This window comes from Acromyrmex echinatior, chromosome 3, assembly GCF_024713525.1.
Source record: "Acromyrmex echinatior isolate Ae372 chromosome 3, ASM2471352v2, whole genome shotgun sequence".
NCBI classification, from domain to species: Eukaryota; Metazoa; Arthropoda; class Insecta; order Hymenoptera; family Formicidae; genus Acromyrmex; species Acromyrmex echinatior.
Window position 1 is genome coordinate 20,459,412 of NC_141854.1, and position 27,211 is coordinate 20,486,622.

Genomic DNA, 27,211 nt, shown 5'->3' on the forward strand with positions numbered 1-27,211 from the left:
TTATATTCATTCATAAAATATATTTATAATTTCATTGGTCAATAATTAATACACATAATTAATTTGTTCACTTTTGTAATTTTCCTCTTGTTTCAAGATACTCAATTGATTTCCTACAATTTGCTTATAATTCTCCCATAGCAAAAAATGTCACAGTTAATTATATCACAATAAACATGATTACGTCATGGTGACGTATGAATGTCCGCCTTATCACAAATATAATGTCATAGCAATATCACGATGATGTGCGAATGCCTTTGTTATTTTCTTATAACAATCATGTTCTCTTCCTGACTATTATTGTAACCTTATTGTGACGTGAATGTGACTTTACGCTGTGGGAATTCAATATATCGACTTATTCATTACATTAACAATTAGTTTTCTATATATTTCCAATTATTAAAATTGTTTATACTATTTTGATATAATAATTTGATCTAGTGATTATAAACGAATAAAAATACATTTTGATTTAATAAATTCTCAGAATTTTCTTTCTGTCGCAAATTACTTAAAAATGACAATTGAAAGGAAATAACTATAAAAAAAACAATTTTTCAATTATTATACAACAACTAATTAATATAATTGTACTACTCAATGTGTAACAATAATTAATAATAATACTAATAAATATATTTATATCAGTTATACCAGTGTTCTCAATTTTTTTTTATATTTTAAAATTGATCATTTAATAAAAGCAAATCATGGACATTAGCAGTAAATTTTAAACAATCTTTAAAAAAATTAGATTACATCATGCTCTCTAATTTCTCTTGACGCTTCAATTTAAAAAAAAAAAATCAGCCATTTGCATAAAATCAGTACGAGTCGAGTGATGTAAGTAAAATGACGACAGCACTGAGTCATGTCGATAAATCGCGAGCGTACGATCGCACTTTCCGACTCTCGATATCCGGCTGCCAATCCCACTTCCATATCGATGCTCAAGCCCATCGCGTCAGCAGGGCGCTCCGCAATTCGCGAAGGCGCTGCCGCGAACGTCGAACAGGTGTCGTTCCCCCCCACTCTTAATGACAGTAGTCCTCTCCTAACCTCGGCACGCTTATTGCTTCATTCTGCTCCGCTCCGCTCCGTTCCGCGCCGTGCCGCGCCGCGCGCCTCGTATCCGCGCGATGTCAGGCGTATCCTTCGTTTAGTGCGAGACGACCCACGTCGGAGATGCACGCTCGCGAGCTTCCTCCAGCATCTGCACCGCGTCGTTAGCACCCGGGTCGTCGAGGGAAAAAGGTGTGTGAGTATCGACAGGACCAAAGCGTGATCAGCGTGCCGAATCGACCAGCCGTTTCGCGACGGGAGAGTAAGACAGTAAATGAAGGGGGGAGAAAGAGAGAGAGAGAGAAAGAGAGAGAGAAGATTATTCCCGCAGCCGTCTCTCGTGCGCACGCTATATCTGTGTCCCGCTCCGTTCTCGCAATCGCTCTCGCCTCTCGGCTCTCAGTCGACGGAACAAGCGAAACCTGGCGAACTCTAGTCGGCATCAGAGGCGTGTAACGATCGGTCATCTCGATCTCGGCATTCTCGGCCACGCGCCGCGTACCATCACGTACAGCGAGTGTCTTGCGTGTTTCACACTCGCACAAGGAGTCTCTGAGGAGTCGATTCCTTGACCGTTTCCTGTGACACAGGTCGTGAGATCGTCGGGGCCGTTACCGCGCCGGAGTAATTGACGTTTAAGTAGTGCTATGTGAGATTTGCTCCGAAAAGTCGTTCCAGATTTCACGGGGCCGTAAAAGTTCATTCCTAGGAAAAAAAAAAGCTCGAGCACAGGATCTCTTCTTATCGTCCAGGAATCTGTGATGGGTCTTCTGGTACCAAGATAACACAGGTCGTGAAAGATAGAGAAAGAGAATCGTGAGTGTTCGATTCTACGTACATTTCTGTGAAGAAAGTTCGTGGAAGCGCGCGTTGCCACGTCTCTGGGCGTCAAACGCGTGGCGCGAAGAGAAGCCGCCGTGTCTTACGTGTCGCTCTCCCATCGCTCCGGCTCTCACGAGTGTGCGTGCGTGCGTGCGTGCGTGCGTGCGTGCGTGCGTGATGCGCGTGAATTCCGCCGGCGCGACGTGGTGGATCGACATTAGCGGGATTGACGTTGGCGAACCTCTTACTCGCCGCGAACCGGTTCGCCGATCACGGCCGCATCCTCTTCGCGATGCGAGAGATACGTGTAACTACGCTCGATCGCCCGCGCTGAAAAGGGACAGCTTGGCGTCGCGCTAGTAACACCTCGAACACGAGGTCGCCCCGGGATACACGGCGCGTGCAATGAGAATTTCTTGTTGAAAATGGATTGGAAGGTTCTGATCACATTTATTCAAAATTTTGATTATCTTCCCTCTAAAACTTTTAGGAAAAAAAATTTACTCCAAAGAGTAAAATTTCAGTCTTAGGTCTGGTTGTTCCATCTTTAGATAAACTATGTGATAATTTACTCATTGGATAAACAAAAGAGTAAAAGAATAAAACATAAGAGAATAAGAGAGTAAGCTGAAGTTTACTGAAAGGTGGAACAACTCAGCCTTCAAGATTAAAATTTGAATCGCTCTTTTTCAGGACTTACTCAATTGCCACTTTTTAAAGGAAACGCGCGCGAGTGAACGAGCTTGAGGTCGTTTCATGGCACGCGATGCGTGCAATGAGAATTTCTGGTTGAAAATAAACTAAAAAGTTCTGATCACATTAATAAAAATTTTGGTTATTTCCTCTTTAAAATTTTTTTAGAGTAAAAGTTTCACTTTAAAGAATGGAATCTCACTCTTAAAGATTAAAATTTGATAACCAGATAAAATATTTTTCAAGACTTAGCGAGTCACAATTAGATTTATGATAAGATTTAATCTAGAAACCTTGCCTTTAAAAAATATCAGTGTAAATTTACTATGCGGTGTCTATATAATCATGTTGGTGTAACACCATACATATATATACATGGTATGGATTTAAAATCCATGTTGTGAAATCCGCATTCGTATTTTTACACAATATAACAGAGCGTACAAAACAAAGTCTAGTCACAAGCGATTTTGTCAAAATCCTATGAGAAAGAAAGATATTTTTTTTTTCTTCCTGTATTCTGTACACATACTCTATAATCTCAAAAGTTATTAAATGAAACAGTATAAGTTAAAGTGAGATTTTATATATATTAGGTGTTGGAATTAATTCGTAGCGTTTTTTAATGAAAGAATGTTATTTATTTCACATGAGCATTAAAAAATACATTAATGAAAGTACTTCCCATCACTTGTAAAACGCTACGAATTAATTCCAACACCTAATATATTGACAAAATCGTTCGTGACCAGACTCTGTCATTGGATCCCTTGATTCAATCAGAAATTCTGATTTGTCCATTTTCAACGAGAACTCCAATTAATGCAACTAAACTCCTTTTTCCAGTGTGAGCTTAACTGTGTCACGAAGTAGGCATGCGATTTCCGCGTTGCGATTACACGCAACCTAGAGACTCTATAACAGAATCTGGACACGAGCAACTTTATCAAAACAAGAATAAGGAAGTAGAGTATATTATCTCTTGTTACATATACTGAAAGAAATGTTTGGTTGAAAATGGACAAACCAAAAAATTCTGATTGATATAATCAAAATTTTCTGGTTTGTTCATTTTCAACCAAACATTTTTCTCAGTGTATATTATCTCATTCTACCTGAAGTTGACAAAAATGAAGGACCAATCAAAAGTTTATTATCTCGTGGCCAAGGCTATAAGGTTTCTAACACGGAGAGTTTCCAAACAGAACAAAAAATTATAAGTCTATTTTTTTAGCTGAACTTCTTGGTTCATTTTCCCTTCTTTTCTCTCGACGTTGGAGAAAAAAGAGAAAAGATGAACTGTGCAAGAAGCTCAGCTAAAAGGAACAGACCTTTGGATGATATCAAAATGGCTTCAAATTAATTATAGTACATTAAATTAAATATAGTAGGATTGGGTCAGTCATATCCTGCACGTTTCTTTTCTTCGAAAAACTAGGAGAATTAATTAGTTATAACATTTACATATATTTTTTTTTAAATACACAACTTTATAAATATTTTTAAAAAATGTTAAAGTAAATGTAAGAATCACTTATAATTTTTATATATTTATTAAAATGATGAAAATTAATCTGGGACATGAATGACATCGTATGTAGTAAAGGACTGGAAAATCATCGTATATATTAAGATTCAAAAGTCACTTTTCGATACAATTCATTTTAACGTCATTTTGATCTTCGTGATCTGTTTGGGAAACGAATGAGCGAAGAACTCGTCTTTACTCTTCTCGCGCCGCATAGTAAACGCATCTCCGATTCCGAGGATTATAAATTCAACGCTCGCACTGCTCCTTCTGGGACTCTTCTTTTCCGGAGATCTAACGTGGCCAGGATTCGTTTCCTGGTACACGCCCTGTAAAAAACACGCCGATCGGAATCGGATAAAAGATGTATGTCAAATCCGACGGTCAACCAGGATTACGGAAAAATTTGAAAATCCAATTCTTTCGGAGAGTTAAAATACATAAACGCGCGACACCTCCATGTCCACGTGTATTTTTTCCGCGCATCGATTTTGTACCCTGTAAAAAAAAATACACTGAAAAGGTCAGGGGAGAATAGAAGAAGTTGAACCTCGATTTTGAAGATTAAAAATTCAATTTTTTTAATCTGATATAAATTTTGCACGCACGCGTGCAATATTTTTCTTGCATCAGTGTCGCCGGTAGTTGTCCTCAAAAGAGATACTTATTAAAAATTTATTTATTTACCTTTTGTGTAATCTAAACAATATGCATTTGAACTCGAGATAACACAATATTGAGCACTCTACTTTGAGAGATTCATGAGAGATAGATGAGAGAAAAAAAATTGTATATTTTATTTTATGAAGAATCCTATAATTACATGTACCAGATTTTCTATCAGAGAATTCAGAATGAACAAAAAAAATCTAGATGAGATGGAAATAAATTATATTTGATCAAAATTTCATAGAATTAAATAACATTATACACATTAATTTGTAATATTGATTTAATAGGTAATATAAATTAAAATCAAATAATTTTTAAATTATTTGAGCCTTTTTACTATTTAAAATTAAATAAATTTTAAAGAATCAAAAAAATAATCAAATAGAAATAATTAGTAGAATTAATACTTGTTGAATCATAATTAAATAGTTAATTAAAAAGAATTACTCATGTTATCTAATATTCTTTTCCCGCGAATTACAAGATATTTCTTCTTATCTTAAAAGTTACGACATATGCTCGGGCACATGTGGGAAAACATATGTTGTATTGTTATTTATATGCATAGACATTCATACTGTATTACTTCTCATACTTGTTCTACATTCACCGCTAAGCATCGTCATCCGGTTCCACGTTTCATTCATGTAACACGTTCGATCTAAGCAGAGAGCCTTCGAGCGCTATTTAGAACCACTTCACTAACTCATTCTGCTCGGAATCGACCTCGCTTAATTCTATAGATCGACTTTGATCGCGATTTATTTCCAATCCTTTTTTCAGTCTCTTTCCGGATATAGAAATTATTAAAATATTACACTGAAAAATGTCATTCTATTGCTAAGGAAAGTAGTTACTCAATTTACTTTCTTTCTTTTAAGTAACGGTTATCTTTAACAAAGAATATACTTTTCTGATGATAACCTTAAAATATTATACTTATTTAGAGAGAAATTTTAGAAAAACTCATTATGTATTCAATATTTATTTTTATTTTCTTTTGAAGGATATAAAATTGATCGAAGAAGCGACTTCATATAATAATAAATCGAATTTAATTTAATAATCTTAATAATTTTTTAAATTTAATAATCCCCTGATTGAAGTGTATTAAACTTACTCAGAGTATATTTATAAGAATTCAGAATATATTTTAAATAAATTCGATGAACTTATGATTATGGATTTGCAGATACAAGAACTTTTGAAATACGTGAAACAAGTAATTATTATTTGCATACAGTATATATTTTTCTGTGTATTTTTCTCTAGACACTTTTTTATTTTCTCTCCGTTTCTCTGCCAACCGTGAAATGACATTGACTGCTCGAATTTTCTGGTGCCACGTTAAAAGGGGAAAAAAAGAAAAAAAAATACCGTCCATACCTGCGCGTTCTCAGGTAAAGACCAAAAATAACTCGTAAGCGGTAGGTATTGGAGGCTGAGATATCGCGATAGCAGTTCAGTTCACGAATGCCCGTGAGATGCGTCGCGCCAAAATCGATCTATCGGGGAACCAGGTCAGCTGCTGAGGTCTTCATCCCACGCTGCACTGCGAGCTAAAAATCAAGTTAAGCAAAACAGACGGGACGTGGCTTACTGGAACTGTCTATGCTTTAAAGAGATAGTTAAAACATAAGAGGGGAAAAAACAAAACGCCTGTCCGCTCTGCTTAAATGTTTGCAGTTCTTAATGAGGATTGCGGCCAATTCGTCTTCGTTCTTTGCGATCTTCGTTTCAGACTCCGACTCGAGTTTACGAAGCGTTAAAGCGTCAAACGTTTTTATATCCTGATTTAAAGTAACGCAACCTACCGCGTTCCGCAATCTTGTTAAAAAAAATTTTTTGAGATTAATCGTGGGAGATGGTGCCAAATAAGTTGGGCAATGTTTCGCACGGCGTCAATGAATTCGAACGGCGCCAATTGCGGATCTGGAAACATATATACAACGCCGTAGATACCGTGAAGATTTTTCATACTTCTCGTGCCTCTCATGCTTTCTCTATAATATGCAAATGAATGCCACTGTCCTTATTCCCGGCACTTGCTAATTCTCTTTCGTTCCCATTTTTAGTCTACGATCGAAGATGGTCGGAACCCGCTGGTATACCATACCAGCGGGTTCCGACTTGCTAGCTTTTTTTCCCCTTTTAAGAACTCGTGAACATCACGGCGAGTTCCAAACTTAATCTTCCCAGCTTCAAAATTAGTTTTCGCGAAGTCCCGATAAAAAAGGTAGGTCAAAACGATGTCGTACTGAATGCTTCTTTGAGTGAAAGCATCCGGATTTCGGGCACCGCACGTCCGTCGCTCGTTTCGTTCGATCGCCACGTAAATCGAAGAAATGCTTGCCAGCATACACAAACCGATAACAAATTCGATTGTCTGGTCACGAACATTCCCGCACGTATTTGTCCGTGGTTTCTTTTTCCCCCGCGTTTCGCACGGGACGAGGTTCTCGTATCAAGAGAAGCTATTCTATCATCGTCATTGTCGTCGGCATCGTCGATGGAGTGCCGTTTGCAGGAATGCGGCGCACCTGTCCGTCCGTTATCCGTCTTCCAGTCTCATACAGGCTCATATAGGAGTACCTTGGATTCTCGCGACGGGGCACCGGTTGGTCTCTCTCGGAGAAACTCGCTTCAAGGCCGCGCCGTTTTGTAACGCGTGCCATGAGCGAGCCATCACGGACTGTGAGGCTCAGCAGGACCGTTGTACGTACTATATGGGGGTTGCGATAACGATACCTGGAGACCGCTATCCACACGTTCTCACGTCTTGCGTCTGTGGAGTTTGGAGAGCGTGGGGAGATGTCCGAGATTATTGCACACGCTTCCATCTCGCAACTGCATCTCTCCGTGCCGGTCCATCTGCGTGAGACAAAACCGATAGTATGAGAATTAATGTTCGGCGAGTGTCTTCGCGCACCGTCTCGATTGCTTCACTTCCCAGGTTTTTTCTTTCTAGAGTGCTTCACAGTATGTGTAAGAATTACCTAACGCAATCGCTGCTTCGACTTTCGCCCGAATGACTCGATCGTTTAGCTTCATTTAGTATACTTGAACTGTAAATAAATTATCCTTTAACGATCTTTCTTAACTCTTAGTACACCCGACGATTTTCCTTTACTATACACGATGTGTTGTTCGTGTTTCGGGTTAATTCTCATCACACTTTTATAAGTGTACAAAAATTATTAAGTGATTCTTACATATATTTTAGCGTCTTTAAAAAGTATTTAAAAGATTGTGTGTTAAAATTGATTGTACATCAATGTTATAATTAATTGTTTTTGGTACTTCTAGTATTTTAAAGAAAAATAATGTGTAGGATATAAATAATTCAATCATGCATAATTAAAAATTATCGCTGTTGAAACGTTAGATTCTAAAATTGTCTCTTTTATCAATTCAATAGGATCTACACATATAAACTTTTACATGATTTATATGTCATTGACACATTGACTGCGCATTATTACATTAATATTGCACGCACAAACTTTCTAACTAACTAATCTTTATATTAGATATTTAAGCCTAAGTCTAAGAATTCAACATTGTTCATGTAATCCCTGATGCAAATTAAAATGATTTTATACAAAGTTTAAAATATATAAAGTATGAAACTTTTATGTAAAGCAAATATTGTTACGATGTCAGAAGCCGATAAAGAGCTGTAATTTTCAAACTTTTTTTTATTTTGGCATAAAGTCAACTGGTTTGAACATTATCGATTGTACTTTAATTGTGGAAAAAGATTTTTAAATCTGTATGAAGACAGAAAAATATTATTTGAAAAATAATCGATAAAACACAACAGATGACACAACAAACTTCAAGTGTGAAAATCATCGGCAGCTTCTACAATTATTATCTTTTAATTAATTATTGAGATATGATTAATTAATAAAGTGCATTTAATTGGCTTGAAATTGGATTAATTCCAAGTACAATTTGGCTCAATTAATTAATCGCTTGAGAAACATCGAATCACAGATGAAGATTCTCGTAAGATTTTCCACTAAAGAGAAGTTGTTTCTGATTTCGTCCGCCGCTAAATCGCTATGGTGAAACATTTAGTGAAATCACAATTTATACGACACGGGCTACATCACAAGCTGCATCTCCCGACAGATGGTATTCTTGATGGATGACGCTACTGATCGCTGGTACACGCTATTTGCGTCACTATTTCTCTCGCGCAAGAGAGAAACGATACTTAATTAACGGTGTACTTCGGTAGTGATTCATGAAACGAGTGAAAGGTTCTCCGTGGGTTTTCTTAGTCAGAAGAGCGACGATTAGCGTGCATAGTGGAGACACAGACTCGACATGACGATGAGACGAGGCTAACCGATCCGCAAGGACGTTCACTGCAAAGACCCATTTTTCCGTGACCTTTTTGTGGCATTTGCTTGTCATGACTGCCATCATGTGACTGGAGGTGAAAATTAAATACCAAGACATAGTAAAGTATCGAGAATCTATCTTGTCATAATCGCAAGGATGTACTTAATCCACGTGTACGTACCGAGTAAGAATCAGGAAGATGTTGAAACTAAGTAGCTTTTGTGACTTTGTAGATATCAAGACATCGGGAATCCATCTTGGCATAATCGATATTTAATCTTTGTGTATATATATATATATATATATATATATATATATATATATATATATATGGAGTGATCGAAAAACTACTGGAAACTAGAAAAATAACTAACAATATTTTGTTGCGATAGTATGTTGACAAAATGAAATGAATTAAATAGGACATTGTATAAGAAATGTATTATTTTTAATACACAATGCAAGGGAATATAAAAAAATAATCAAATAGAAATAATTAGTTTGTTGAATCATAATCAATTAATGATCAAATAATTGATTAAATAATACATAAATAATCTAACTCTACATAAATAAACTCGTAAAAATAAATATTATAAATAATATTAACAATTCAGTTAGTTACATAACTAATATAAATTTCGAAATGATGACAGCCCAAACTCGTCCAGTGAAGCGCTCTTGAAAATGTTGAAATATTTTCTAAAATAAATAATTATATTTTTAAAGAATTTCAAATAAATTCTTTTTATGCTTATATGTCGATACCGAAATTGAATAACCAATTAAATTTAGCATTTTTATATTTATTTTTACATATTCATATATGTATTTTTTCGTGTTATGTGCTAATAAGAATCAATTTTTTATTGCAGAATAACGTTTAATTTATTTCATTCTATCATTTCAAAATAACTATTTACGTAAAATAATTATTTAATTTCAGCAATTTCCCGATTGTTACTCTATAATATTCTGTATATTCACACTTTATGCGACTGATAGGTTGAAATTTGAAATCAAATTATCAATGATCAAAAAAATTTTGAGTGATGGTTATTACGGTACTTGCAAATGATAATAGTTACCTGTTACCGTGCCATGTAATAAGAAACCTTAACGAAAATGTCGGTTGTGCGAATAAGTGCATCGTAAAATACGGTGTGAAAATTATTGTATTACAACGTTGATACTATAATACTCGTCGAACTATATCATGGTAGACCGCACAGATTTTGGAGCAAATCCATCAGAAATAAACGAACAGAAAATATTTCATTTAATAACTATGTTTCGCGCTTTACAAAATAAAATTGCAATTCATTTACTTGTTGAAAAATATCATCCTTCCAATTTATTTTCAAAAAACATAGCATCGAAATATTATTCATTTGTTATAACAATGATATAACTCAAAAAGCATCAGTTACTTAAAAAAAAAGAATAGAAACATAAAGAAAACAAGAAAAAATACACTTTAAAATACGTACATTTATTCCTCCATAATCAGTTATTACATCAAAGTTGCATTTAAAAATTAATGCTAAATATAAAATTGTAATAATTAAAAAAAAAATATTCAAACTTATTAGGTGTTGGAATTAATTCGTAGCGTTTTTTAATGAAAGAATGTTATTTATTTCACATGAGCATTAAAAAATACATTAATGAAAGTACTTCCCATCACTTGTAAAACGCTACGAATTAATTCCAACACCTAATATTTTCTGAAAAACTTCGTTTTCAAGTCGTTATAATAAATCAGCGATGCATACAGCATTTCGTTTATATATTACACGAATGATGTATATGTAAATATATATTTGTGAATATACTTATATTATAAATGATGTGTATATACATGTATTTTTATGATATATAGATGAAGTATTTATTAGGTATATTCTTTATATATGTGTGCCTAAATAAGGGAATCATATCTGACTTGAATTTAATTGATCGCGTTGTTGATTGCAAATTGCACCACAGCGCGCTCGCTTATTACTGAAACAGTTTATAGTAAACAAATGCGACTGTAAACATTGCACGAGCGTTTAACATTTGTATAGGATGCAACGCGAGATCGGTACTGGACGATGCAATGCGTTAAATGTACATTCAATCGCGTTTTTCACTGTTAATCCGTTCTCCATTACTTGGAAAGCTGTATGCCGGTTTGTGACCCGTATAAAACGGCGCGTAATAACGGTATACACGTACGATACCGCGATCTTCATTGTATTGCCAGTATTGTCTGGCTGCTCCGGTACAATTTTAAACACCGGCAGAAGCACATTGTTCTCGAATTCGAACGTGCATACGCTTAACCCAGTGCAACTATATGACATACATATTACTGATCCTTCAATTATTACGGAATTATGTCACTCCGCGATGAAATCAACGTTTCGGAACGTGTGTTTTTTTCTAAGATATAATGCAAGATACAATGGCTGATTAAACAATAATTTAAAAAATATGTATATGCTAATAAAATTATTTTTATACTTTTGATGAAACTCTTCGATAAAATTATTTTTGATGTCGATAAATCAAACATTAATGTGAAAAGCATTTATTCAACAAATTATGTAAATTTTTTAAAAATTTCGAAATACGGAAATAATATACGTAAATAAAAATAACGCGGGATATTTTCAAATAACTGCATAATCATTTATGTCACAAGTAAACATGTCATTGTGTATAAAAATTGTTAAATCCCAAAATCTGTCTTTTAACGTCGAGCGAGATTAATACTGAATCGATTTTCACAGGGATTTTATTGCGCGTGTAAGTATTGATGCAAACACCCCTGTCGCGTTTATAATCGTTAGTTACCTGGCTTAAATTAATCTATGACGTCACGCCTTTTAAATTCAGTTCACCCGTATTATACTATGTATAAAATATTTGATCGCGATTTTACCACACCGCTAGTAACTCGTTAACCGCGATATTGATATTGCACACTCGTTTGTTACACTCATTTGCAGATATATTATGTATTACGAACCTAAGAGAAACTCAATGTATTATCGGCGTAATGGAAATTCTATTTATAACATTTCGCTGTGAACTAAAATTATATTTAAAATTCAACACAAACTCCTGCATATTAATTCATGAAGACCGCATAATATTACACGTATAATATTATGACACATACATGATACATACGATAATTTCTGTAACAAAATTAATCTTTTAATTTATAATTTTATTTTATAGCTATTTATATCTTATAATTTTTTTAATTATTCACTCAAATTTTAGAGTACAAATTACATAATATTTTTGTTATCATTTTAAAGTTTCTTCTAACCTTGCTACTTTATGTGTTGCAAAGATAAATATTGTATTAACTTCGGAAGAAATCACTTTTGATTAAGTAAGTGATTTAATTAAGCACTCAATATAAAGCTGTCGATACAAAGAGTTGTCAAGATTTAATCAAACAATCATGTCGTGTCGTAATTTACGTTTGTAATTCAGTTCACAGTGCGTAACAATACGATGTATTCATTTTTATATCTTGATACTCGATTAATAGCTTGCATAAAGCCGTTTCGGTGCATTCGTAAAACCGGTTCTTAATGGGTCCCTCTTTGAATGTTATGTACATAACGATTATTATATCGCATCCGCTCGAAGTGAAAAAATAAGGTAATTTATTTATTCATTCATCCTATAATAAAATCAGGGTGTTTACCATCTAGAGAAATCTGAAATTTTCGGGAAATTTTTTTGAAATTCAGGGAATTTTACCGAGACTTAGAGAAATTATAGGAATTTTATTTTTAAATTTAAATTATCTTTCTGAAAACATTTCTTTAATCATTTTTTCTTGATTTTTGTTGATTATCATGTTGATCGCATTAAGTATGGCATACATATCCACGTATATTCACGTACATTTTTGTGTGTCTCATGAGTTTTTGTAAAAAAAATCAAGATAACAGTTGAAGACAATACTTAGCAGAATCGAGTAGCTCACTAATATTATAGTGCGCTTTCCGTATACTATTCTACAGGTTTCATGGATTCAATTGTAGAAAATGACATACATAATAAAAACTGTATCTATTCAATTCCTGTCTTCTATTAATTTTAAATATATACTTTAAATATATACTTTATGTACATTCTAATTTCACTCTTTTATTTCAAAGTTAAAAATTTTCTAATCTTATCTGGAATTTTGAACAAAAATACATGGAAAGTTCTTAGAGAATTTTTTTATAATAAACACTTTGTAAATTTACACACATAGATATAGTATATACATAAATCCAAAGTTAATAGTTTATATAATACTTTAATAACTTTCTACACAGATTAGATAAATCTATGTATATATAGACATTCAAATACATTAAAATTATTCTACCGATCACACATCGCATAATTCGAAGTATTTATCATTTTTCATCTCGAATATAATTTTCTAATAATTACATATTACAAAATGATAATTACATATTACAAAATATTTCTTTGGTAATCTATAATGAGCCACAGGCTACTGAAGGAGATGCACGACAGCCGTGTGCATTATATAATTACAAGTTCCACAATTTGTGGCATGTATTACATTAATACTGAGCTTCACGGTCCTACCGACCTTCCCGTGTGATTAGTTTAGTTAATTTTCTCTGTTAAGGGCTTAAATTGATCCCGGAAGCGTTGGAACGTTTAAGATTATTTCCATATATGTCACCTGGAAGAAATTATAAACTATAAGTATAATTTGATCACATCATATTTTTGTCAACTAAGTTTTATGAAACGCTCTAAAATTTTCGAAACTTTCCTTAACACGTTAAATATTGCCAATTATTTTCCCAAGTAAGGAGAGCCTGAATAGATGAAACATGAACTGATAATAAATTCTCAACGTCTTTCTCGCTCCCCTCGGTTTACTTGTAATAAATAAACGTTAGAAGTTTTATTGCATTTAATATTAACCCCCACACAAATTATGTATATAACAACGAAACATGAGGATGTTCACGTGACTTTATAAACTGAAACATGAATTACGTATCTGAATACGATGAACGTAAAGTTATTACGTAGTCAGTTATCACGTTGCGTTTTATAAAACCTCTCCGTGTTATGTTATTATTTATATTAGAAACTAAATTCATATCGCACGCGAGAAAATGATCAGTATTATACATATAATGCAAATAATTCAGTATGTAATTAATATATTTCCGTTTTCGAGTTTCAAGAAAGCTATTACATAATCTGAATTATTGTACAGCTTAGAGCTTTTTGTGGTGGATAACAAGGTAGGAGCTTAGCTTTCATAGCTGTCTATTGTGTGAGAAGACTTTCTTTAATGACATTACCTGGCGTCGCATTGCGTCAATGCGATATTGGCGGACTTTTCGAGCACTTCGATTACAATGACTCTTTCATTGAGGCACGGCCAATAGAAGTCAAACCTAATTACCCCGTGAAAAGAAATTGTAAGGTATTTATTTCCTAAGAAATTATTACAAAATTAGAAATAATCACCTGTAAATTTATTTCATTATCAAGATTTGGATATAACTGATAGAGAGAGAAATTCTATATTTTTTTATTTAGTTTATTTTATTTAATTTATTTTATTTTATTTAGTTTATTTTATTTAATCGTTAGACACTAACATTAGAATTCTCGGAGGAAATATAATTCTTTCGAAATCATGAAAATAGATTAAACTTCACAATGATGAAAGAATTATCACGTATCTTATAATAAGGAGAAAGATTAGATTCAATAAATGATCGAAATGTGGCAACTGTCATCTCATAAATAGTCAGATAACTAATAATTAAACAATATATAGCTTTTCTAAAACTGGACTTTAATCGAATATCGATTCCATTTTTAATTGGCGAATTCGACCCAAATTGTAAATTGAATTAAAGCTAGTGACAAAATATTTGATACCTTCTATCTTTAATCAGAAAAGTTAGCACCGACCTCATGTTTAACTCTTTATCTGTGAACATCCGTTTCATAAAATACAGTTTTCGCTACAATAGTGAAACAATAGAAGTAGCTTCGACCACAAACATGTAATTCATCACAAGACTTCGTCACAAGACTTTTATGATGCGGTCACGAAGTAATGTCCCGTCTTGACAACGTGCCGCGGTATCGATTTATTAGTAACCTGCACGCAATGTTGATAATAGCACAATATCAACCGACTATTACAAAGGCGACTAAAAAATAATTGCCGCGTAGTTTTGTTACGTTTGTAAGCCGGAAATACTTTGTTCGTCTGTTATTGTTAGCAATATAAAGCATTTCGTAGAAATTTACTACTGTTTGGGAATATAAAACTACGATGATTTTTGCAAGAAAAACAATCATGTAGAGATAGAATGATTAAACGAAGAATACATTATACTCATGATTGTCAGTATATTACAACATTACTTATTATAACTGCACAATGTTATCACGATTTCGTTTTCTCTCTACAAAATAAGAAAGTTTTAGATACTTGATTTCTAAATTCCAGATATGATCTCTAAATATGATTTTATGATATTTTTTTTTGTGAAAAGTCGTTCTTGAATATGTGTTACAAAATTTTCACAAATATACTTATTTTGTCGTATTGTGACGATTTTAGTTTCGCGTTATATATTAGACATGTCTTGTCAATAAATAATATACCTATAGAATTATAGCATAATAGTAGAAACTCACATTGCTGCTAAATTTTAATTTCTTAATTAGTATTAATTAATATTCATTTCTTAATTTTCATTTCCCCTTCCATTAATTCTCTAGGGGCGAGTGTCGCAAATTTGCACCGTTCACTTTAAAATTAAATTCGTGATAAATTCGGAGTAAATTCAAAATGTGTGCAAATTAATTATATTTAAGAGCTGAAGAGGGAAATGTATGTAACATTTAACATTGAAATATAGTACTTCTACCCGTCAGAAAAAACTGGAAAATACATTTATATATATCAGAATGTAAATATTGATCGATTCTTCACTTGCAGCTCATTTTTGAGTAGTAAAAATTGTTTTTTTAACGATAAGACGATGCCTTAGAGAATTAAATATTTTTATCTAAATTGCTTTGTTTTTTTACTTTATTATTAGCAAACAAAAAATTCTCTTCTTAAAAAAATTGTCAATTTAACAGTATCCGAAACATAGTTGTGTAGGTAAAACAATTTCGTTTAATCAGATTATATATATATATAAATTATTATTCTCATTTCAATTTTGAATAAACAATTTTGTAAACTGCATGAAAATTTAACATCCTTTTTTATACTCTCGGATATCCTCATTACTTGAATTTTTTATTATTTGTAAAATGGAACCAAAGAGATACTGCTGCTCTGTGTGTGTGTGTGTTTGTATTATATTTTTGTGTGTTGTATACATTTATATTTTATCTTTTTTTATAATAGAAAGTTTGTGCAATGCAACCGACAGGGGAATGTCGCCGTTATTCTCTGGCTCGCGCATAGTCATTCGACATTATTACTCCCATTTCCCGCTCGTTATCGTGATGAAAGTGAATTATTTAGCAGCAGCTAATTAATTAGTACCATCGAGAGAACACAGCTGTCTCATCGCAATATAATTTCCCAGGCCAAGTGACCTCGCTGGTGCGTGGGATAATTACTCACGGATCTGTATTTCCGTCGCGTCTTCGAAACACTTTGCCATTATGATCATGCTGGTTTTTTGTTGTCGCGATTATGACAGTCGGTATTGACTGCAATCGGTGGTGGTACCGTGGTGGTACCGGAGGTAAAAGGCAGATATCTTTACACGGAGTTTGTTTCGCAAAAGAGCTTCGTAACGTTGAAAGTAACGTTCTTTTTGCGTGTAGTTATTTGTAGTTATTGCAAGTTTTGCGAAAATCATTAGTTCAATTACGCCAGCTATAATCAATCTTCTGTTTATCGATATGCAAAACAGCGCGTATCTTTGTCACTCGGCATAAAATAAGTCTCGCAAATAATATATTGTATACCACACGTGTATCGGAGTTTTGAATTCTAATTGAGATAATATTTTCCACAATAAATTATTTATAGTAAATAATATAGCTATTAATAAGTAGCTTGTCAATTTTATTTGTGATGCTACTATCCCAGTTCGACTTATGCGATTGCGCCTACGGTTCACTTGATACTACAAATGCTTCGAAGCATTTTTTGATTGATCAATTAGTAAAATTCTTTCTTCCATCAATCAAAAGCTTCGAAGCATTTGTAGCGTCAAGTGAACCGCATCCTGCGTTTCAAAACTGAAAATGATTTTGGCATGGCAGAACTGAATATGTATAAATATAAATTCACATCAAATATTATTTAAAATTCAATTATAGATAGACCGTTGAGGCTTTCGTTATGTATTTGTGGTCTTAAGATTTAACATAGATAAACATTTTTGTTCAATATATATCATTCCCAAAATAATCCTGCGACTGAACTATTTTTTTTTTTTCCATAAAACTGTACATTACTGGCGTTGCAATCGATACTGTGTGATAACTAATAGCATACACAGCACAATGCGATAACAGAGATATGCACGATAAATAGGTTCATCGTCAATTCTTATCTAATTTATTCATACATAAACATAAATGCGTATACAGTCGCATGTCGTTGTATTACCGGTTCTATTTGTATGAAAACTGTTGCATGAAACTTGCGCATTGAACAACTTATCGAAACAGAATGTCCTATTTAAAAGTGATATTCTCCGCGATCGATGTGTATACGAATTAGTCATGTGCTAAGTGCTTACCTAAGTGTCGCAAAGTGCTCCGGTTACCCTTCGCTGACGTATGCACTTTTCGCCCGTGCGGTCTCCTCGTATTTCCATTCCTCGTAATCGCCATATCATGTGCAGCAAGCATAATCGAAACTTTTCCAAAAACTTGGCATAAAATAATCTGTGCGAGAAATATTATTAACAATAGCATTAAAATTAATTTTAATAAAATTAATAAGTTAATAAAGTGTCAAAATGTGTCAAGAAATGTGCAAAATATCAAAATATTACATATTCAATAGCATAACATATTAAACGTACAGACACATAAAATATTAAATCTCTAGCATATAAAATATTAGGTGTTGGAATTAATTCGTAGCGTTTTTAATGAAAGAATGTTATTTATTTCACATGAGCATTAAAAAATACATTAATGAAAGTACTTCCCATCACTTGTAAAACGCTACGAATTAATTCCAACACCTAATATATATATATATATATATATATATATATATATATATATATATATAAATTACTAGGAAAAGTATGAAAACATGATGGATATTCGTTACGAGCTTTTGACAAATATTATAGAGAAAAGCAATCGATTTTTATAACGAGTTTTCATTTTTCACAAGTCGTATCGTGAATTTATCTTGATACTATACAATGTGCAGAGAAGGAAAAGTTCTGACTTCATCCATGATTCGTAGAATCGTGATAAGCGTGCGTAAAGCTGAAGCGGATCGATCTGCCGAAAGAATTCTGATTGTATCTCCCGGCAACCTTTTAATATTATATCTCGGGAATTCTCGATACGCACCATCAAATCTGTAATGAACCCGGTTCATCTTTCTATTGCAGAGCGCTGAAAACTGGCCGCCTTCAGTCATGTGATTCCACGAAGATCCGTACAATTAGTAGAACACGGTTGTGAGTATCTCCGTTTTAAGCCTCGTCGAGAAGTCCTTATCGTGAGTCCACACGCGGCGGACTGGGTGATGAGCTCGTGGTACAAGTGGAAGACTGCCGCCGTTGAAAGATGTTTCGCTCCAAGATTCGCATTCACACGTGTCAAGTGATACTGCTGACGTCACTAGTATGGTTCCTGGTCGACGTCATGGTGCTCATGCTCTATTCGGACTGCATCGGAGGGTCCGGATGGGGCTGCTCGGACAACAAACAACAGCAGGCGCTTCAGTCCGAGGAACCGCTTCAACTGCATCCGAAAGCTCAGATCAGAGAGCCGCAAGCAATAAGACAAGACTATAGTAATAAGAGACAATATCTGCAGTCGGAGCTGCATCTGTGGCGGCCAGCGAAGGTCGTCAAGGAGAATAAGGGAATGCCTGGCGAGATGGGAGCGGCGGTGGCCATCCCGCCGGAAAACGATGCCAAACAACAGGAGCTATTCAAGCTAAATCAATTCAATCTGATGGCCAGCGACATGATCTCCTTAAATCGATCCTTAAAGGATATCAGACTCGAAGGTTGTAAGAATAAAAAATACCTCAAGTATCTTCCAGACACGAGTATCGTGATAGTTTTCCATAATGAGGCATGGACCACTCTACTGCGGACGGTCTGGTCCGTGATAAATAGATCTCCCAGGTCGTTGCTGAAGGAAATCATCCTTGTGGACGACGCGAGTGAGCGTGGTACGTTCTCGTCTCGGTTTCAAATAAGCGTAACGAGTATAACGAGCACCAATGTTTTTACCTCGGGTTTTACTGTTTATGTAATATAGATTGATTTGTAAGTCTTGTATCATATAACAGCGAGCGATCAACGCAATTGTATATTTAAATGAAAGAAAATATAAACATTGATATCGAATCGATAAATAATTGCAAGAATCGTAGCTTGAATCAAAGTGACCGGTGAAATTTTATTTTCTAGAGCACCTAAAGCAAGATTTGGAAGACTACGTAATTACGCTGCCCGTTCCCACGTATGTGTATCGCACCGAAAAGAGGTCGGGCCTGATAAGAGCGAGGCTGTTGGGAGCAAAACATGTCAAAGGACAAGTAATCACGTTTCTAGATGCGCATTGCGAGTGCACCGAGGGTTGGCTGGAGCCGCTATTATCAAGAATTGCTAACGACAGGCATACTGTTGTCTGTCCAATCATAGACGTAATCAGCGACGACACCTTCGAATATATCTCGGCCAGTGATATGACCTGGGGAGGTTTCAATTGGAAATTAAACTTCAGATGGTACTATGACATTATGACGTTATAACATTAAATATCATGAATTTTAATAAGATTACCTTCGTATTTTAACCGAAATAGTTAAATCGCTCTTGCCTTTTAAAAAAAAAAGAGACATACGAAGAAAATTTGAGTTGCAAATGTGGAAATCTACATATTTTGCAAGTCATGAATAGTTAGATTGGCATATATAGTTAAATCCGCTTAAAATATTAAATTTATCGATCTTATATTGATATATATATTTGATATAAATTTATATCTTCGTTAAATTATGATAGTTTCATAAATTCTGCGATTTTTACACTATCATATCTACGTAAATTCAATACTTCTCGTTCTAATTCAGTTAATCTCCATATGTAATGATTTGAAATATAATCAACAATAATCTCTCTCTTTCCTTCATGTATAATTACGAACTGCCGAGTTTACAAATTTACGATTCCCGCAATATTCACCACAAATGTGTATATACACTGTGTTTATTGTTTAATTAAATTAACTGTATTTATAATTAATTTCGAAATTCTCTGAAACAAAACGCGTTGGCAGTCTGTCAAATTATATATTAGTGCATTTTATGCATTTGTGCCATCTAATTTTTTATCTTTTTAAACAAGACATTAATATTATGTTAATTTCACTCAAAAAGGTACAGAGTTGCACAGAGAGAAATGGATAGGAGGAATAGCGACAGAACAGCACCGCTACGAACACCGACTATGGCCGGTGGATTGTTTTCTATTGATAAAGAATATTTCTACGAGTTAGGTGCGTACGACGAAGGCATGGACATCTGGGGTGGTGAAAATCTTGAAATGAGCTTTCGGGTAAGTATTCTTTAAGATACGATAAAGACAACTGCTAATTAAAATTAATAATCACAAAAATTTTATACAATATGAGATTATATCCAATAGTCTCAATACCATGTGATCAACACATTAAAAAAATTATAACAATGATTATTTATAAGTACGAAGGAAAGAAGATTGAGATGTTCATTACGAAAAACGAATCATTTCTAATATCCATTAGTGATAACTGTCGCCTCTATCGTATTAAAGATAATTGTGCAGTATGTGACAGACTATTTGACGAAGAGTTTTTAAAGGGTCCTTCAAAGGATATTCTATAAACTTCCACTGTTATTTGTGAAGTCATAAGTACCTTGTAGGTGTGGCAATGTGGCGGAACATTAGAAATCAGTCCGTGTTCACATGTGGGACATGTATTCCGGGACAAGAGTCCATATACATTCCCTGGTGGTGTCAGCAAGATAGTCCTGCACAATGCAGCTAGGGTGGCCGAAGTCTGGATGGATGAGTGGAGAGATTTTTACTATGCCATGAATCCAGGTTAGATAATCAAGTGTATCGTTTAATTAATTTCTCTCCAATGTGTTGTACTGAATTGCGCTAAATGATGCCATTATTGTACACCTAAGTTATACATATTCCATACATAAGTTATACATAGTATACTAGTATATCAGAATTCATATTATTTGTTACAAATTTTTGTTTCTAAAAATTATTCAATATGTATAAACGCATATATATCCGATTTGAAACAGTAATTTAAAAAGTTGTCGAAAAATTTGTAAAATTCGTTAAAGAATTTAACGTATTGTTTAATTATTTCAAATTTCCATGTAGCTGGTACTCATATAGCGCTTATATCAAAAGCAACGATGTTGATTGATAAAATATTTTTTTGTGAAATTGAAATTTTACAGTATTATATTCTATACAATATTATTCAAGCGAAGCTCTTATATAAATATATTTGACGGGTATCTGATACAAGCCGTTTATTACCTCTCACAAATATTATTATAATTCATATAGCTATATGAATTGCAGTTGTTTTTGAATGCATTATTTTCTGGTTAATAAATTATTCTTCCATTTGACTAATAATTAACAGTTTTGTATTAATACATTCTCATAAAATGATTTTTAACACATTAGTTATATATACACCAAGATATATCATAAATTAGTTAAGTTAATCGTTTATATGTGTTATGCACACACATTATGATTTATGTATTTACTAATATTTCATACATAATACACATTAGTAGTTGTATACATTATATTTCTAATATCTAAACTAAAATTAAAATCTCTTACTACAGAAATTATTCTCAGAATCTTACTGCTCTCGAAGTATTTTACTTCAGTTTGTTTTTTTTCCAAACAATAAGTACAATACTACAGTACGATGAAGAATTAAGGAATATCCCGAGGCATAAACATGAATGAACGTTGAATGAACATTTCAGATATATTTTATTTCTATATCTCAATAAAAATGCTGGTGTAGTCTTAACCACTCATCCATCCAGCCGACTAACCAATTGAAAATTGCGCTTGCTTTTAATGGAATTCTCTCAATAAACTACATTATAGGTGCCGCAAGAGAAGAATTTCTAAATCCACCATGAGCCGCAGAATACCGTTATCATATTTCTCATGTGTTATTCTTTTTCTTTTTGTCTCTTATCGTGTGATTACCGTTTGTAACTGCTAACACACTAACAGAACTGAGTTGGTTAGATATGGATGTGTGGTGGGACATTGGAAATTGCGACATGCTCGCACGTCGGGCATGTATTCCGTAAGTCAACCCCGTATACCTTCCCGGGCGGTACGAGCAAGATAGTCAACCACAACAATGCGCGGCTCGCAGAAGTTTGGTTGGACCAATGGAAGTACTTCTATTACAACATTAATCCAGGTAGCACTAACACTGGCGTATCTCGCACAAAAAAAAAACAAGAAAAAGAAAATCCCTATCCCTATACATCTCTTTCTATGTATTGATTGCTTTGCGCTGCAGCATGTTGTGGAAGAAGTCTGTGCATGTCTCTTTATCAATCATTTTTATTATTTACGGCTTCGGGTGCTCACTATATCTATCAGATACCCGTTAACATTTATTTAAAACATCATTGCTATTACGTTCTCTCAACACTGTAATATTGTTACTTAATAATCCAGTAGACAACGATGGGTATGATGTACAATAAACGAGAACAGCAATGCAAATAGGACATGTAGAAGTATACTTGAAGAATAAAAAATAAATCACGCATGGCATTAAGGGTTCTATGTGACACTATTATAATCAAAAGGTTATTATTAAAGGGAGATATTCTATTAGAGTGACAGACATACAAGTAACAATAAGAAACATACATGTACTCATAGTAGTTTCTTAATTAACATATGTATAAAATTATATATACTCAAATATAAAACAATTTTAATATGAAGCACAATACATTTCTGCACGCTACATTTGCAGATGTATGAAAGTTATTCGTATATGTATATATAAATCAATGCTACTTCATAAACTTCTTTACATCTTTCAGATTTCCAAAAAGATGCGTTGCGTAATTGCACACTTATTTTTTAGGAGCAAGCATATGGCATTTAATGTATCATACAATATAATTCCATGGTTGCAAATTTCTTTATTTTTAGCACTAAATTCTCTGACAAATCTTCTTTTCAACCAATTTATATGCAAGCACGATATGTAAAAAAAAAAAAATACGTGTAAATAAGTTCGGCGTTTGTAAAATGTAGCGTTACAGAAAATCAATTCTTTTAGGGGCGCGAAACGTCGACGTCGGTGATGTTTCCGAGAGAATAAAACTCAGAGAACGACTGAAATGTAAAAGCTTCAGATGGTACTTGGAGAATATATATCCAGAATCGCCGATGCCGTTAGATTATTACTATCTCGGTGATGTCAAAAATATTGAAACGCAAACTTGTTTGGATACTATGGGAAGAAGAACCGGGGAAAACGTCGGAATTAGTTATTGTCACGGATTAGGCGGTAATCAGGTTTGTGTTTATTTTAAATATGAAATAATATACATGTGATGGAGATCAAGAGATATTGTTTCTATTTTGAGCGTATGCTATTTCTGATGAAAACTGTATTATCCAGGTATTTGCTTACACTAAGCGGCAACAGATAATGTCTGATGATATGTGCCTTGATGCAGCTAATCCACAAGGTCCAGTAAAGATCGTACGATGTCATGGCATGGGTGGTAATCAAGCATGGGTTTACAGTGATGAGGTAACAAAGATGAAAATATAGAAAAAAATATACTTAAATATCTAAAGCAAACGAATATCTATAGATAAAAAAAGATAAAATTATGAAACATATAACAATAATAAAATATTGATAAACGGATAATGAAAGCATTAACACAGCACAGTGGTGGAGCGCAATACATATTCTCAATAATTTTACATTAATATTATATATAATATTGTATTATGTTTTATATATATATATATTGTATATAATTTATATAGTATTGCAGATGATGGTTTAAAGTAAATCGAAATGTCCAAGAATTTTGTATAGACACGTAACATAAATTATTGAGAATATATAATGCGCTCCAAGTACGCGCTGTGTTAATGCTCTCATTGCCTGTTTATCAATATTTTACAATATTATTATTATTTATTTTTCAAGAGCCCTATTAAATATATTTTGTTTATGAAACACATAGTTTCAATGTAATTGATGTTTAATATACATCATTCTTTCCAGACCAAAATGATTAAACACACAAACACGGGTTACTGTTTATCAAAACCCCACTCAGGCGATCCGGCGCAACCTGTCTTAGCGCAGTGCGATGTCAACAACATCGGCCAACGATGGATAATGCGTAGCAAATTCAAGTGGCAAGCCAGCTAATACGAATCAACTTTAAATCTTAAACGCAATATTTGTTAATATGTTTAATGAATGGTAGCCGATGGACTGATCGTATAGAATCTTCCCAAGTGCGTGTACGAGAAAAGAGAATGAAGTATTATAATCAGTGGCGAAGAAACAGTTCAATATTGACACATCTAATGTGTACGTCAAATAAATTGATAGTGCGCGAGGAATCGATTCTCGTCGGAAATCGCATCAGAAATCGTAGTTAAATAATTAGATTCTACAGGATTTGTTTACCATTGATGAGAAGCAGTATCGAGAATTTACTGCCATTCCTTGTGGTACGATCCTTACGATACGCCTTGCAATGCACAATAGTGACAGAGATGAATTTCTCTGATCGCGTGTGAACATAAGTGATACTAAACGACGAACAAAGTGAACTCTTTTTTCTTCTTTCCTGACTAAAAAGCAGTAAAGAAGAAATCATATCAGACCACTGTTATAAATATAATTGTTAATAAGAGAGAGAGACATATTTGATAATTTCGGATGAATGCAATAACGAATGACTGACCGTTAAATCAGTACGCAATGAAATGAAATGTGAATATGCTAAAAATGCATTGCGAAATAATGACGGAATGAATGCTGGAATGTCAGTGAAGTCGATGTAACAGTACCGGTAATAATATAGAAAAATTATTATTGTACAATCCATTTAATAATTAGGGAAGAGCACTGAATCTTTTTATATTCATGTTTCTGATAGTTCCTCGTTGCATCTCGTTCGAATAATTTAACTGTTACGCATCATTTCGTGCAAAGGATGTACTTATCAGAATAGCGATATATGTAGAATTCATCAGATTTTAGTTAGATGTATACAATTATTAATTCTCGTTAAATTTTATTGCGGAGACATAATGCAGTTTCAATGCGAACATACCAGAGTGTCTTCCATATTTTAATGATAGCAGAATTTTCTAGCATAATCAGCTATTGTGGACTTTTGCGAGTTACTTGTTAACTACTTTCCTGAATATTATATATTTAATTTGCGAATTAACATGCGACAAAATATATACGTTAAAATATTATACATTAAATTATTTCAAGCAAAACAATTTTTGAGCATGATGCATTTAAAGTGCACTTGCAAATTAAATAACAAATTTAACTAAAATGTAACAGTAATTGCAGAGAAGAATTATGACGTTTATACAGAGATGAACAAAATCATCTTTACTTTTTTTTATCCTGGCACCTTTCTCTTCGATAACATAATAAGTTGCAAAAAAATATTTTTATCCTTCAAACAACTATAAAAATTTTTTCAATATTTTATTCAATATATTCTCAAATTTGTTGAAAATAAGAAACCGTCGTAAATTTACATTTTTGCAAATAACTTCCGACGCAGCTTTAAGATCTTCCCTGTCTGCTATTGAATGACGAATATACTCATTATTCTTATGTAATTCAAAAGAATGTTATGGTGGTGGTGCAACATTAATAGCTTGACATACATTTGTCTTCTTAAGACTGTGGTATTTATTTTTGTATAGAATACAAATTGATTTATATGTTGAAATACGCAGTGTGTCAATCCACTTTATAGGTAAATGATAAAGTGTTCGATCGCGATCGAAAAATAATAGTCAATAGTACCTCTTTGCAAATACGTCATTCCTTACAAGCTGATTTCGTGGAGAATATTATTATTAATACGAATAAAATTGCTAATGAATGATTTTCGTTTTAATTATTTGCTCAATAAATAATAACGTCTTTAGCTTCATGGTTCAATCGATTATAATATGAAAGAACAATTTCGATTATTATAACCTGAACTGCGTAAGCAGATGATTTTTTAAAGACAATAAAATTATTTGTATACATTAGGTTTATATAACGCATGTCTCTATAATACTATTATAATAATTTTAAACATTTCTATAATAAGTAACATTTGTAAAAATGAATGTATGCACATTAATGACATTTAAACCTGATTTTTTTGTTTCTTCTTTTAGAATCAAGTTTGATTAAAAAATGAAGCCTTTTGAAAAATAATTTATTTATAATTGTTAAAATTGTACCATATAAGTATTCTATAGAATATTATAAAATAGCTATGAACATACACAATTACATCTTGTTAGAATAAATAATTAGTTTCGTTACATATGTGAAATGTTGGTATCATTATTTTAATACTTATATAATTTCTGATTAATAAATGCAAATGTTCATGACTGTTTAATATTTATAAAATAGCTTCTTTAATGGCCTTAAATAATTTGCATTTTATTAATAATAAAAGATTAAAGTCAAATAATTATAATGTTGAAACGTAGGTAATGAGTTTGACAA

General features: G+C 33.2%; 1 protein-coding gene and 1 long non-coding RNA gene across 6 annotated transcripts; one reads left to right on the forward strand and one right to left on the reverse strand.

Annotated features, from left to right (window-relative positions):
- Window positions 1–274: 274 nt before the first annotated feature.
- On the forward strand, window positions 275–27,032 carry Pgant5 (polypeptide N-acetylgalactosaminyltransferase 5). Of its 4 annotated transcripts, none has more exons than XM_011056343.2 (8): window positions 275–1,264; window positions 18,769–19,562; window positions 19,804–20,122; window positions 20,775–20,952; window positions 22,687–22,867; window positions 23,750–23,988; window positions 24,095–24,229; window positions 24,719–27,032. In XM_011056343.2, the coding sequence occupies exons 2-8, from the start codon at window positions 18,947–18,949 to the stop codon at window positions 24,866–24,868; spliced, it is 1,818 nt and encodes a 605-aa protein (XP_011054645.1). In that variant the 5' UTR covers window positions 275–1,264; window positions 18,769–18,946; the 3' UTR covers window positions 24,869–27,032. The 4 variants fall into 4 exon arrangements, with proteins under 4 accessions (XP_011054645.1, XP_011054644.1, XP_011054642.1 ...); XM_011056342.2 differs by lacking the exon at window positions 22,687–22,867 and adding an exon at window positions 21,300–21,480 and having other exon boundaries at window positions 277–1,884; XM_011056340.2 differs by lacking the exon at window positions 22,687–22,867 and adding an exon at window positions 21,300–21,480 and having other exon boundaries at window positions 277–1,264.
- Window positions 5,366–18,866, reverse strand: LOC105146220 (uncharacterized). Of its 2 annotated transcripts, none has more exons than XR_846163.2 (3): window positions 18,728–18,866; window positions 17,932–18,079; window positions 5,366–7,654 (listed from the first exon to the last, which is right to left on the reverse strand). It is a non-coding gene; the product is annotated as an uncharacterized LOC105146220 (long non-coding RNA). The 2 variants fall into 2 exon arrangements; XR_015544342.1 differs by having other exon boundaries at window positions 5,366–13,856.
- Window positions 27,033–27,211: the final 179 nt, after the last annotated feature.

What these genes read in the sequence shown, in the direction of transcription:
- Pgant5 (XM_011056343.2), top strand. Translation starts at nt 18,947, where the DNA reads ATGTTTCGCTCCAAGATTCGCATTCACACGTGTCAAGTGATACTGCTG. An exon ending in ATCTTGAAATGAGCTTTCGG is followed by an intron (nt 20,953 to 22,686) that starts GTAAGTATTCTT and finishes TGAGTTGGTTAG; the next exon opens with ATATGGATGTGTGGTGGGAC. An exon ending in CATGGGTTTACAGTGATGAG is followed by an intron (nt 24,230 to 24,718) that starts GTAACAAAGATG and finishes CATTCTTTCCAG; the next exon opens with ACCAAAATGATTAAACACAC.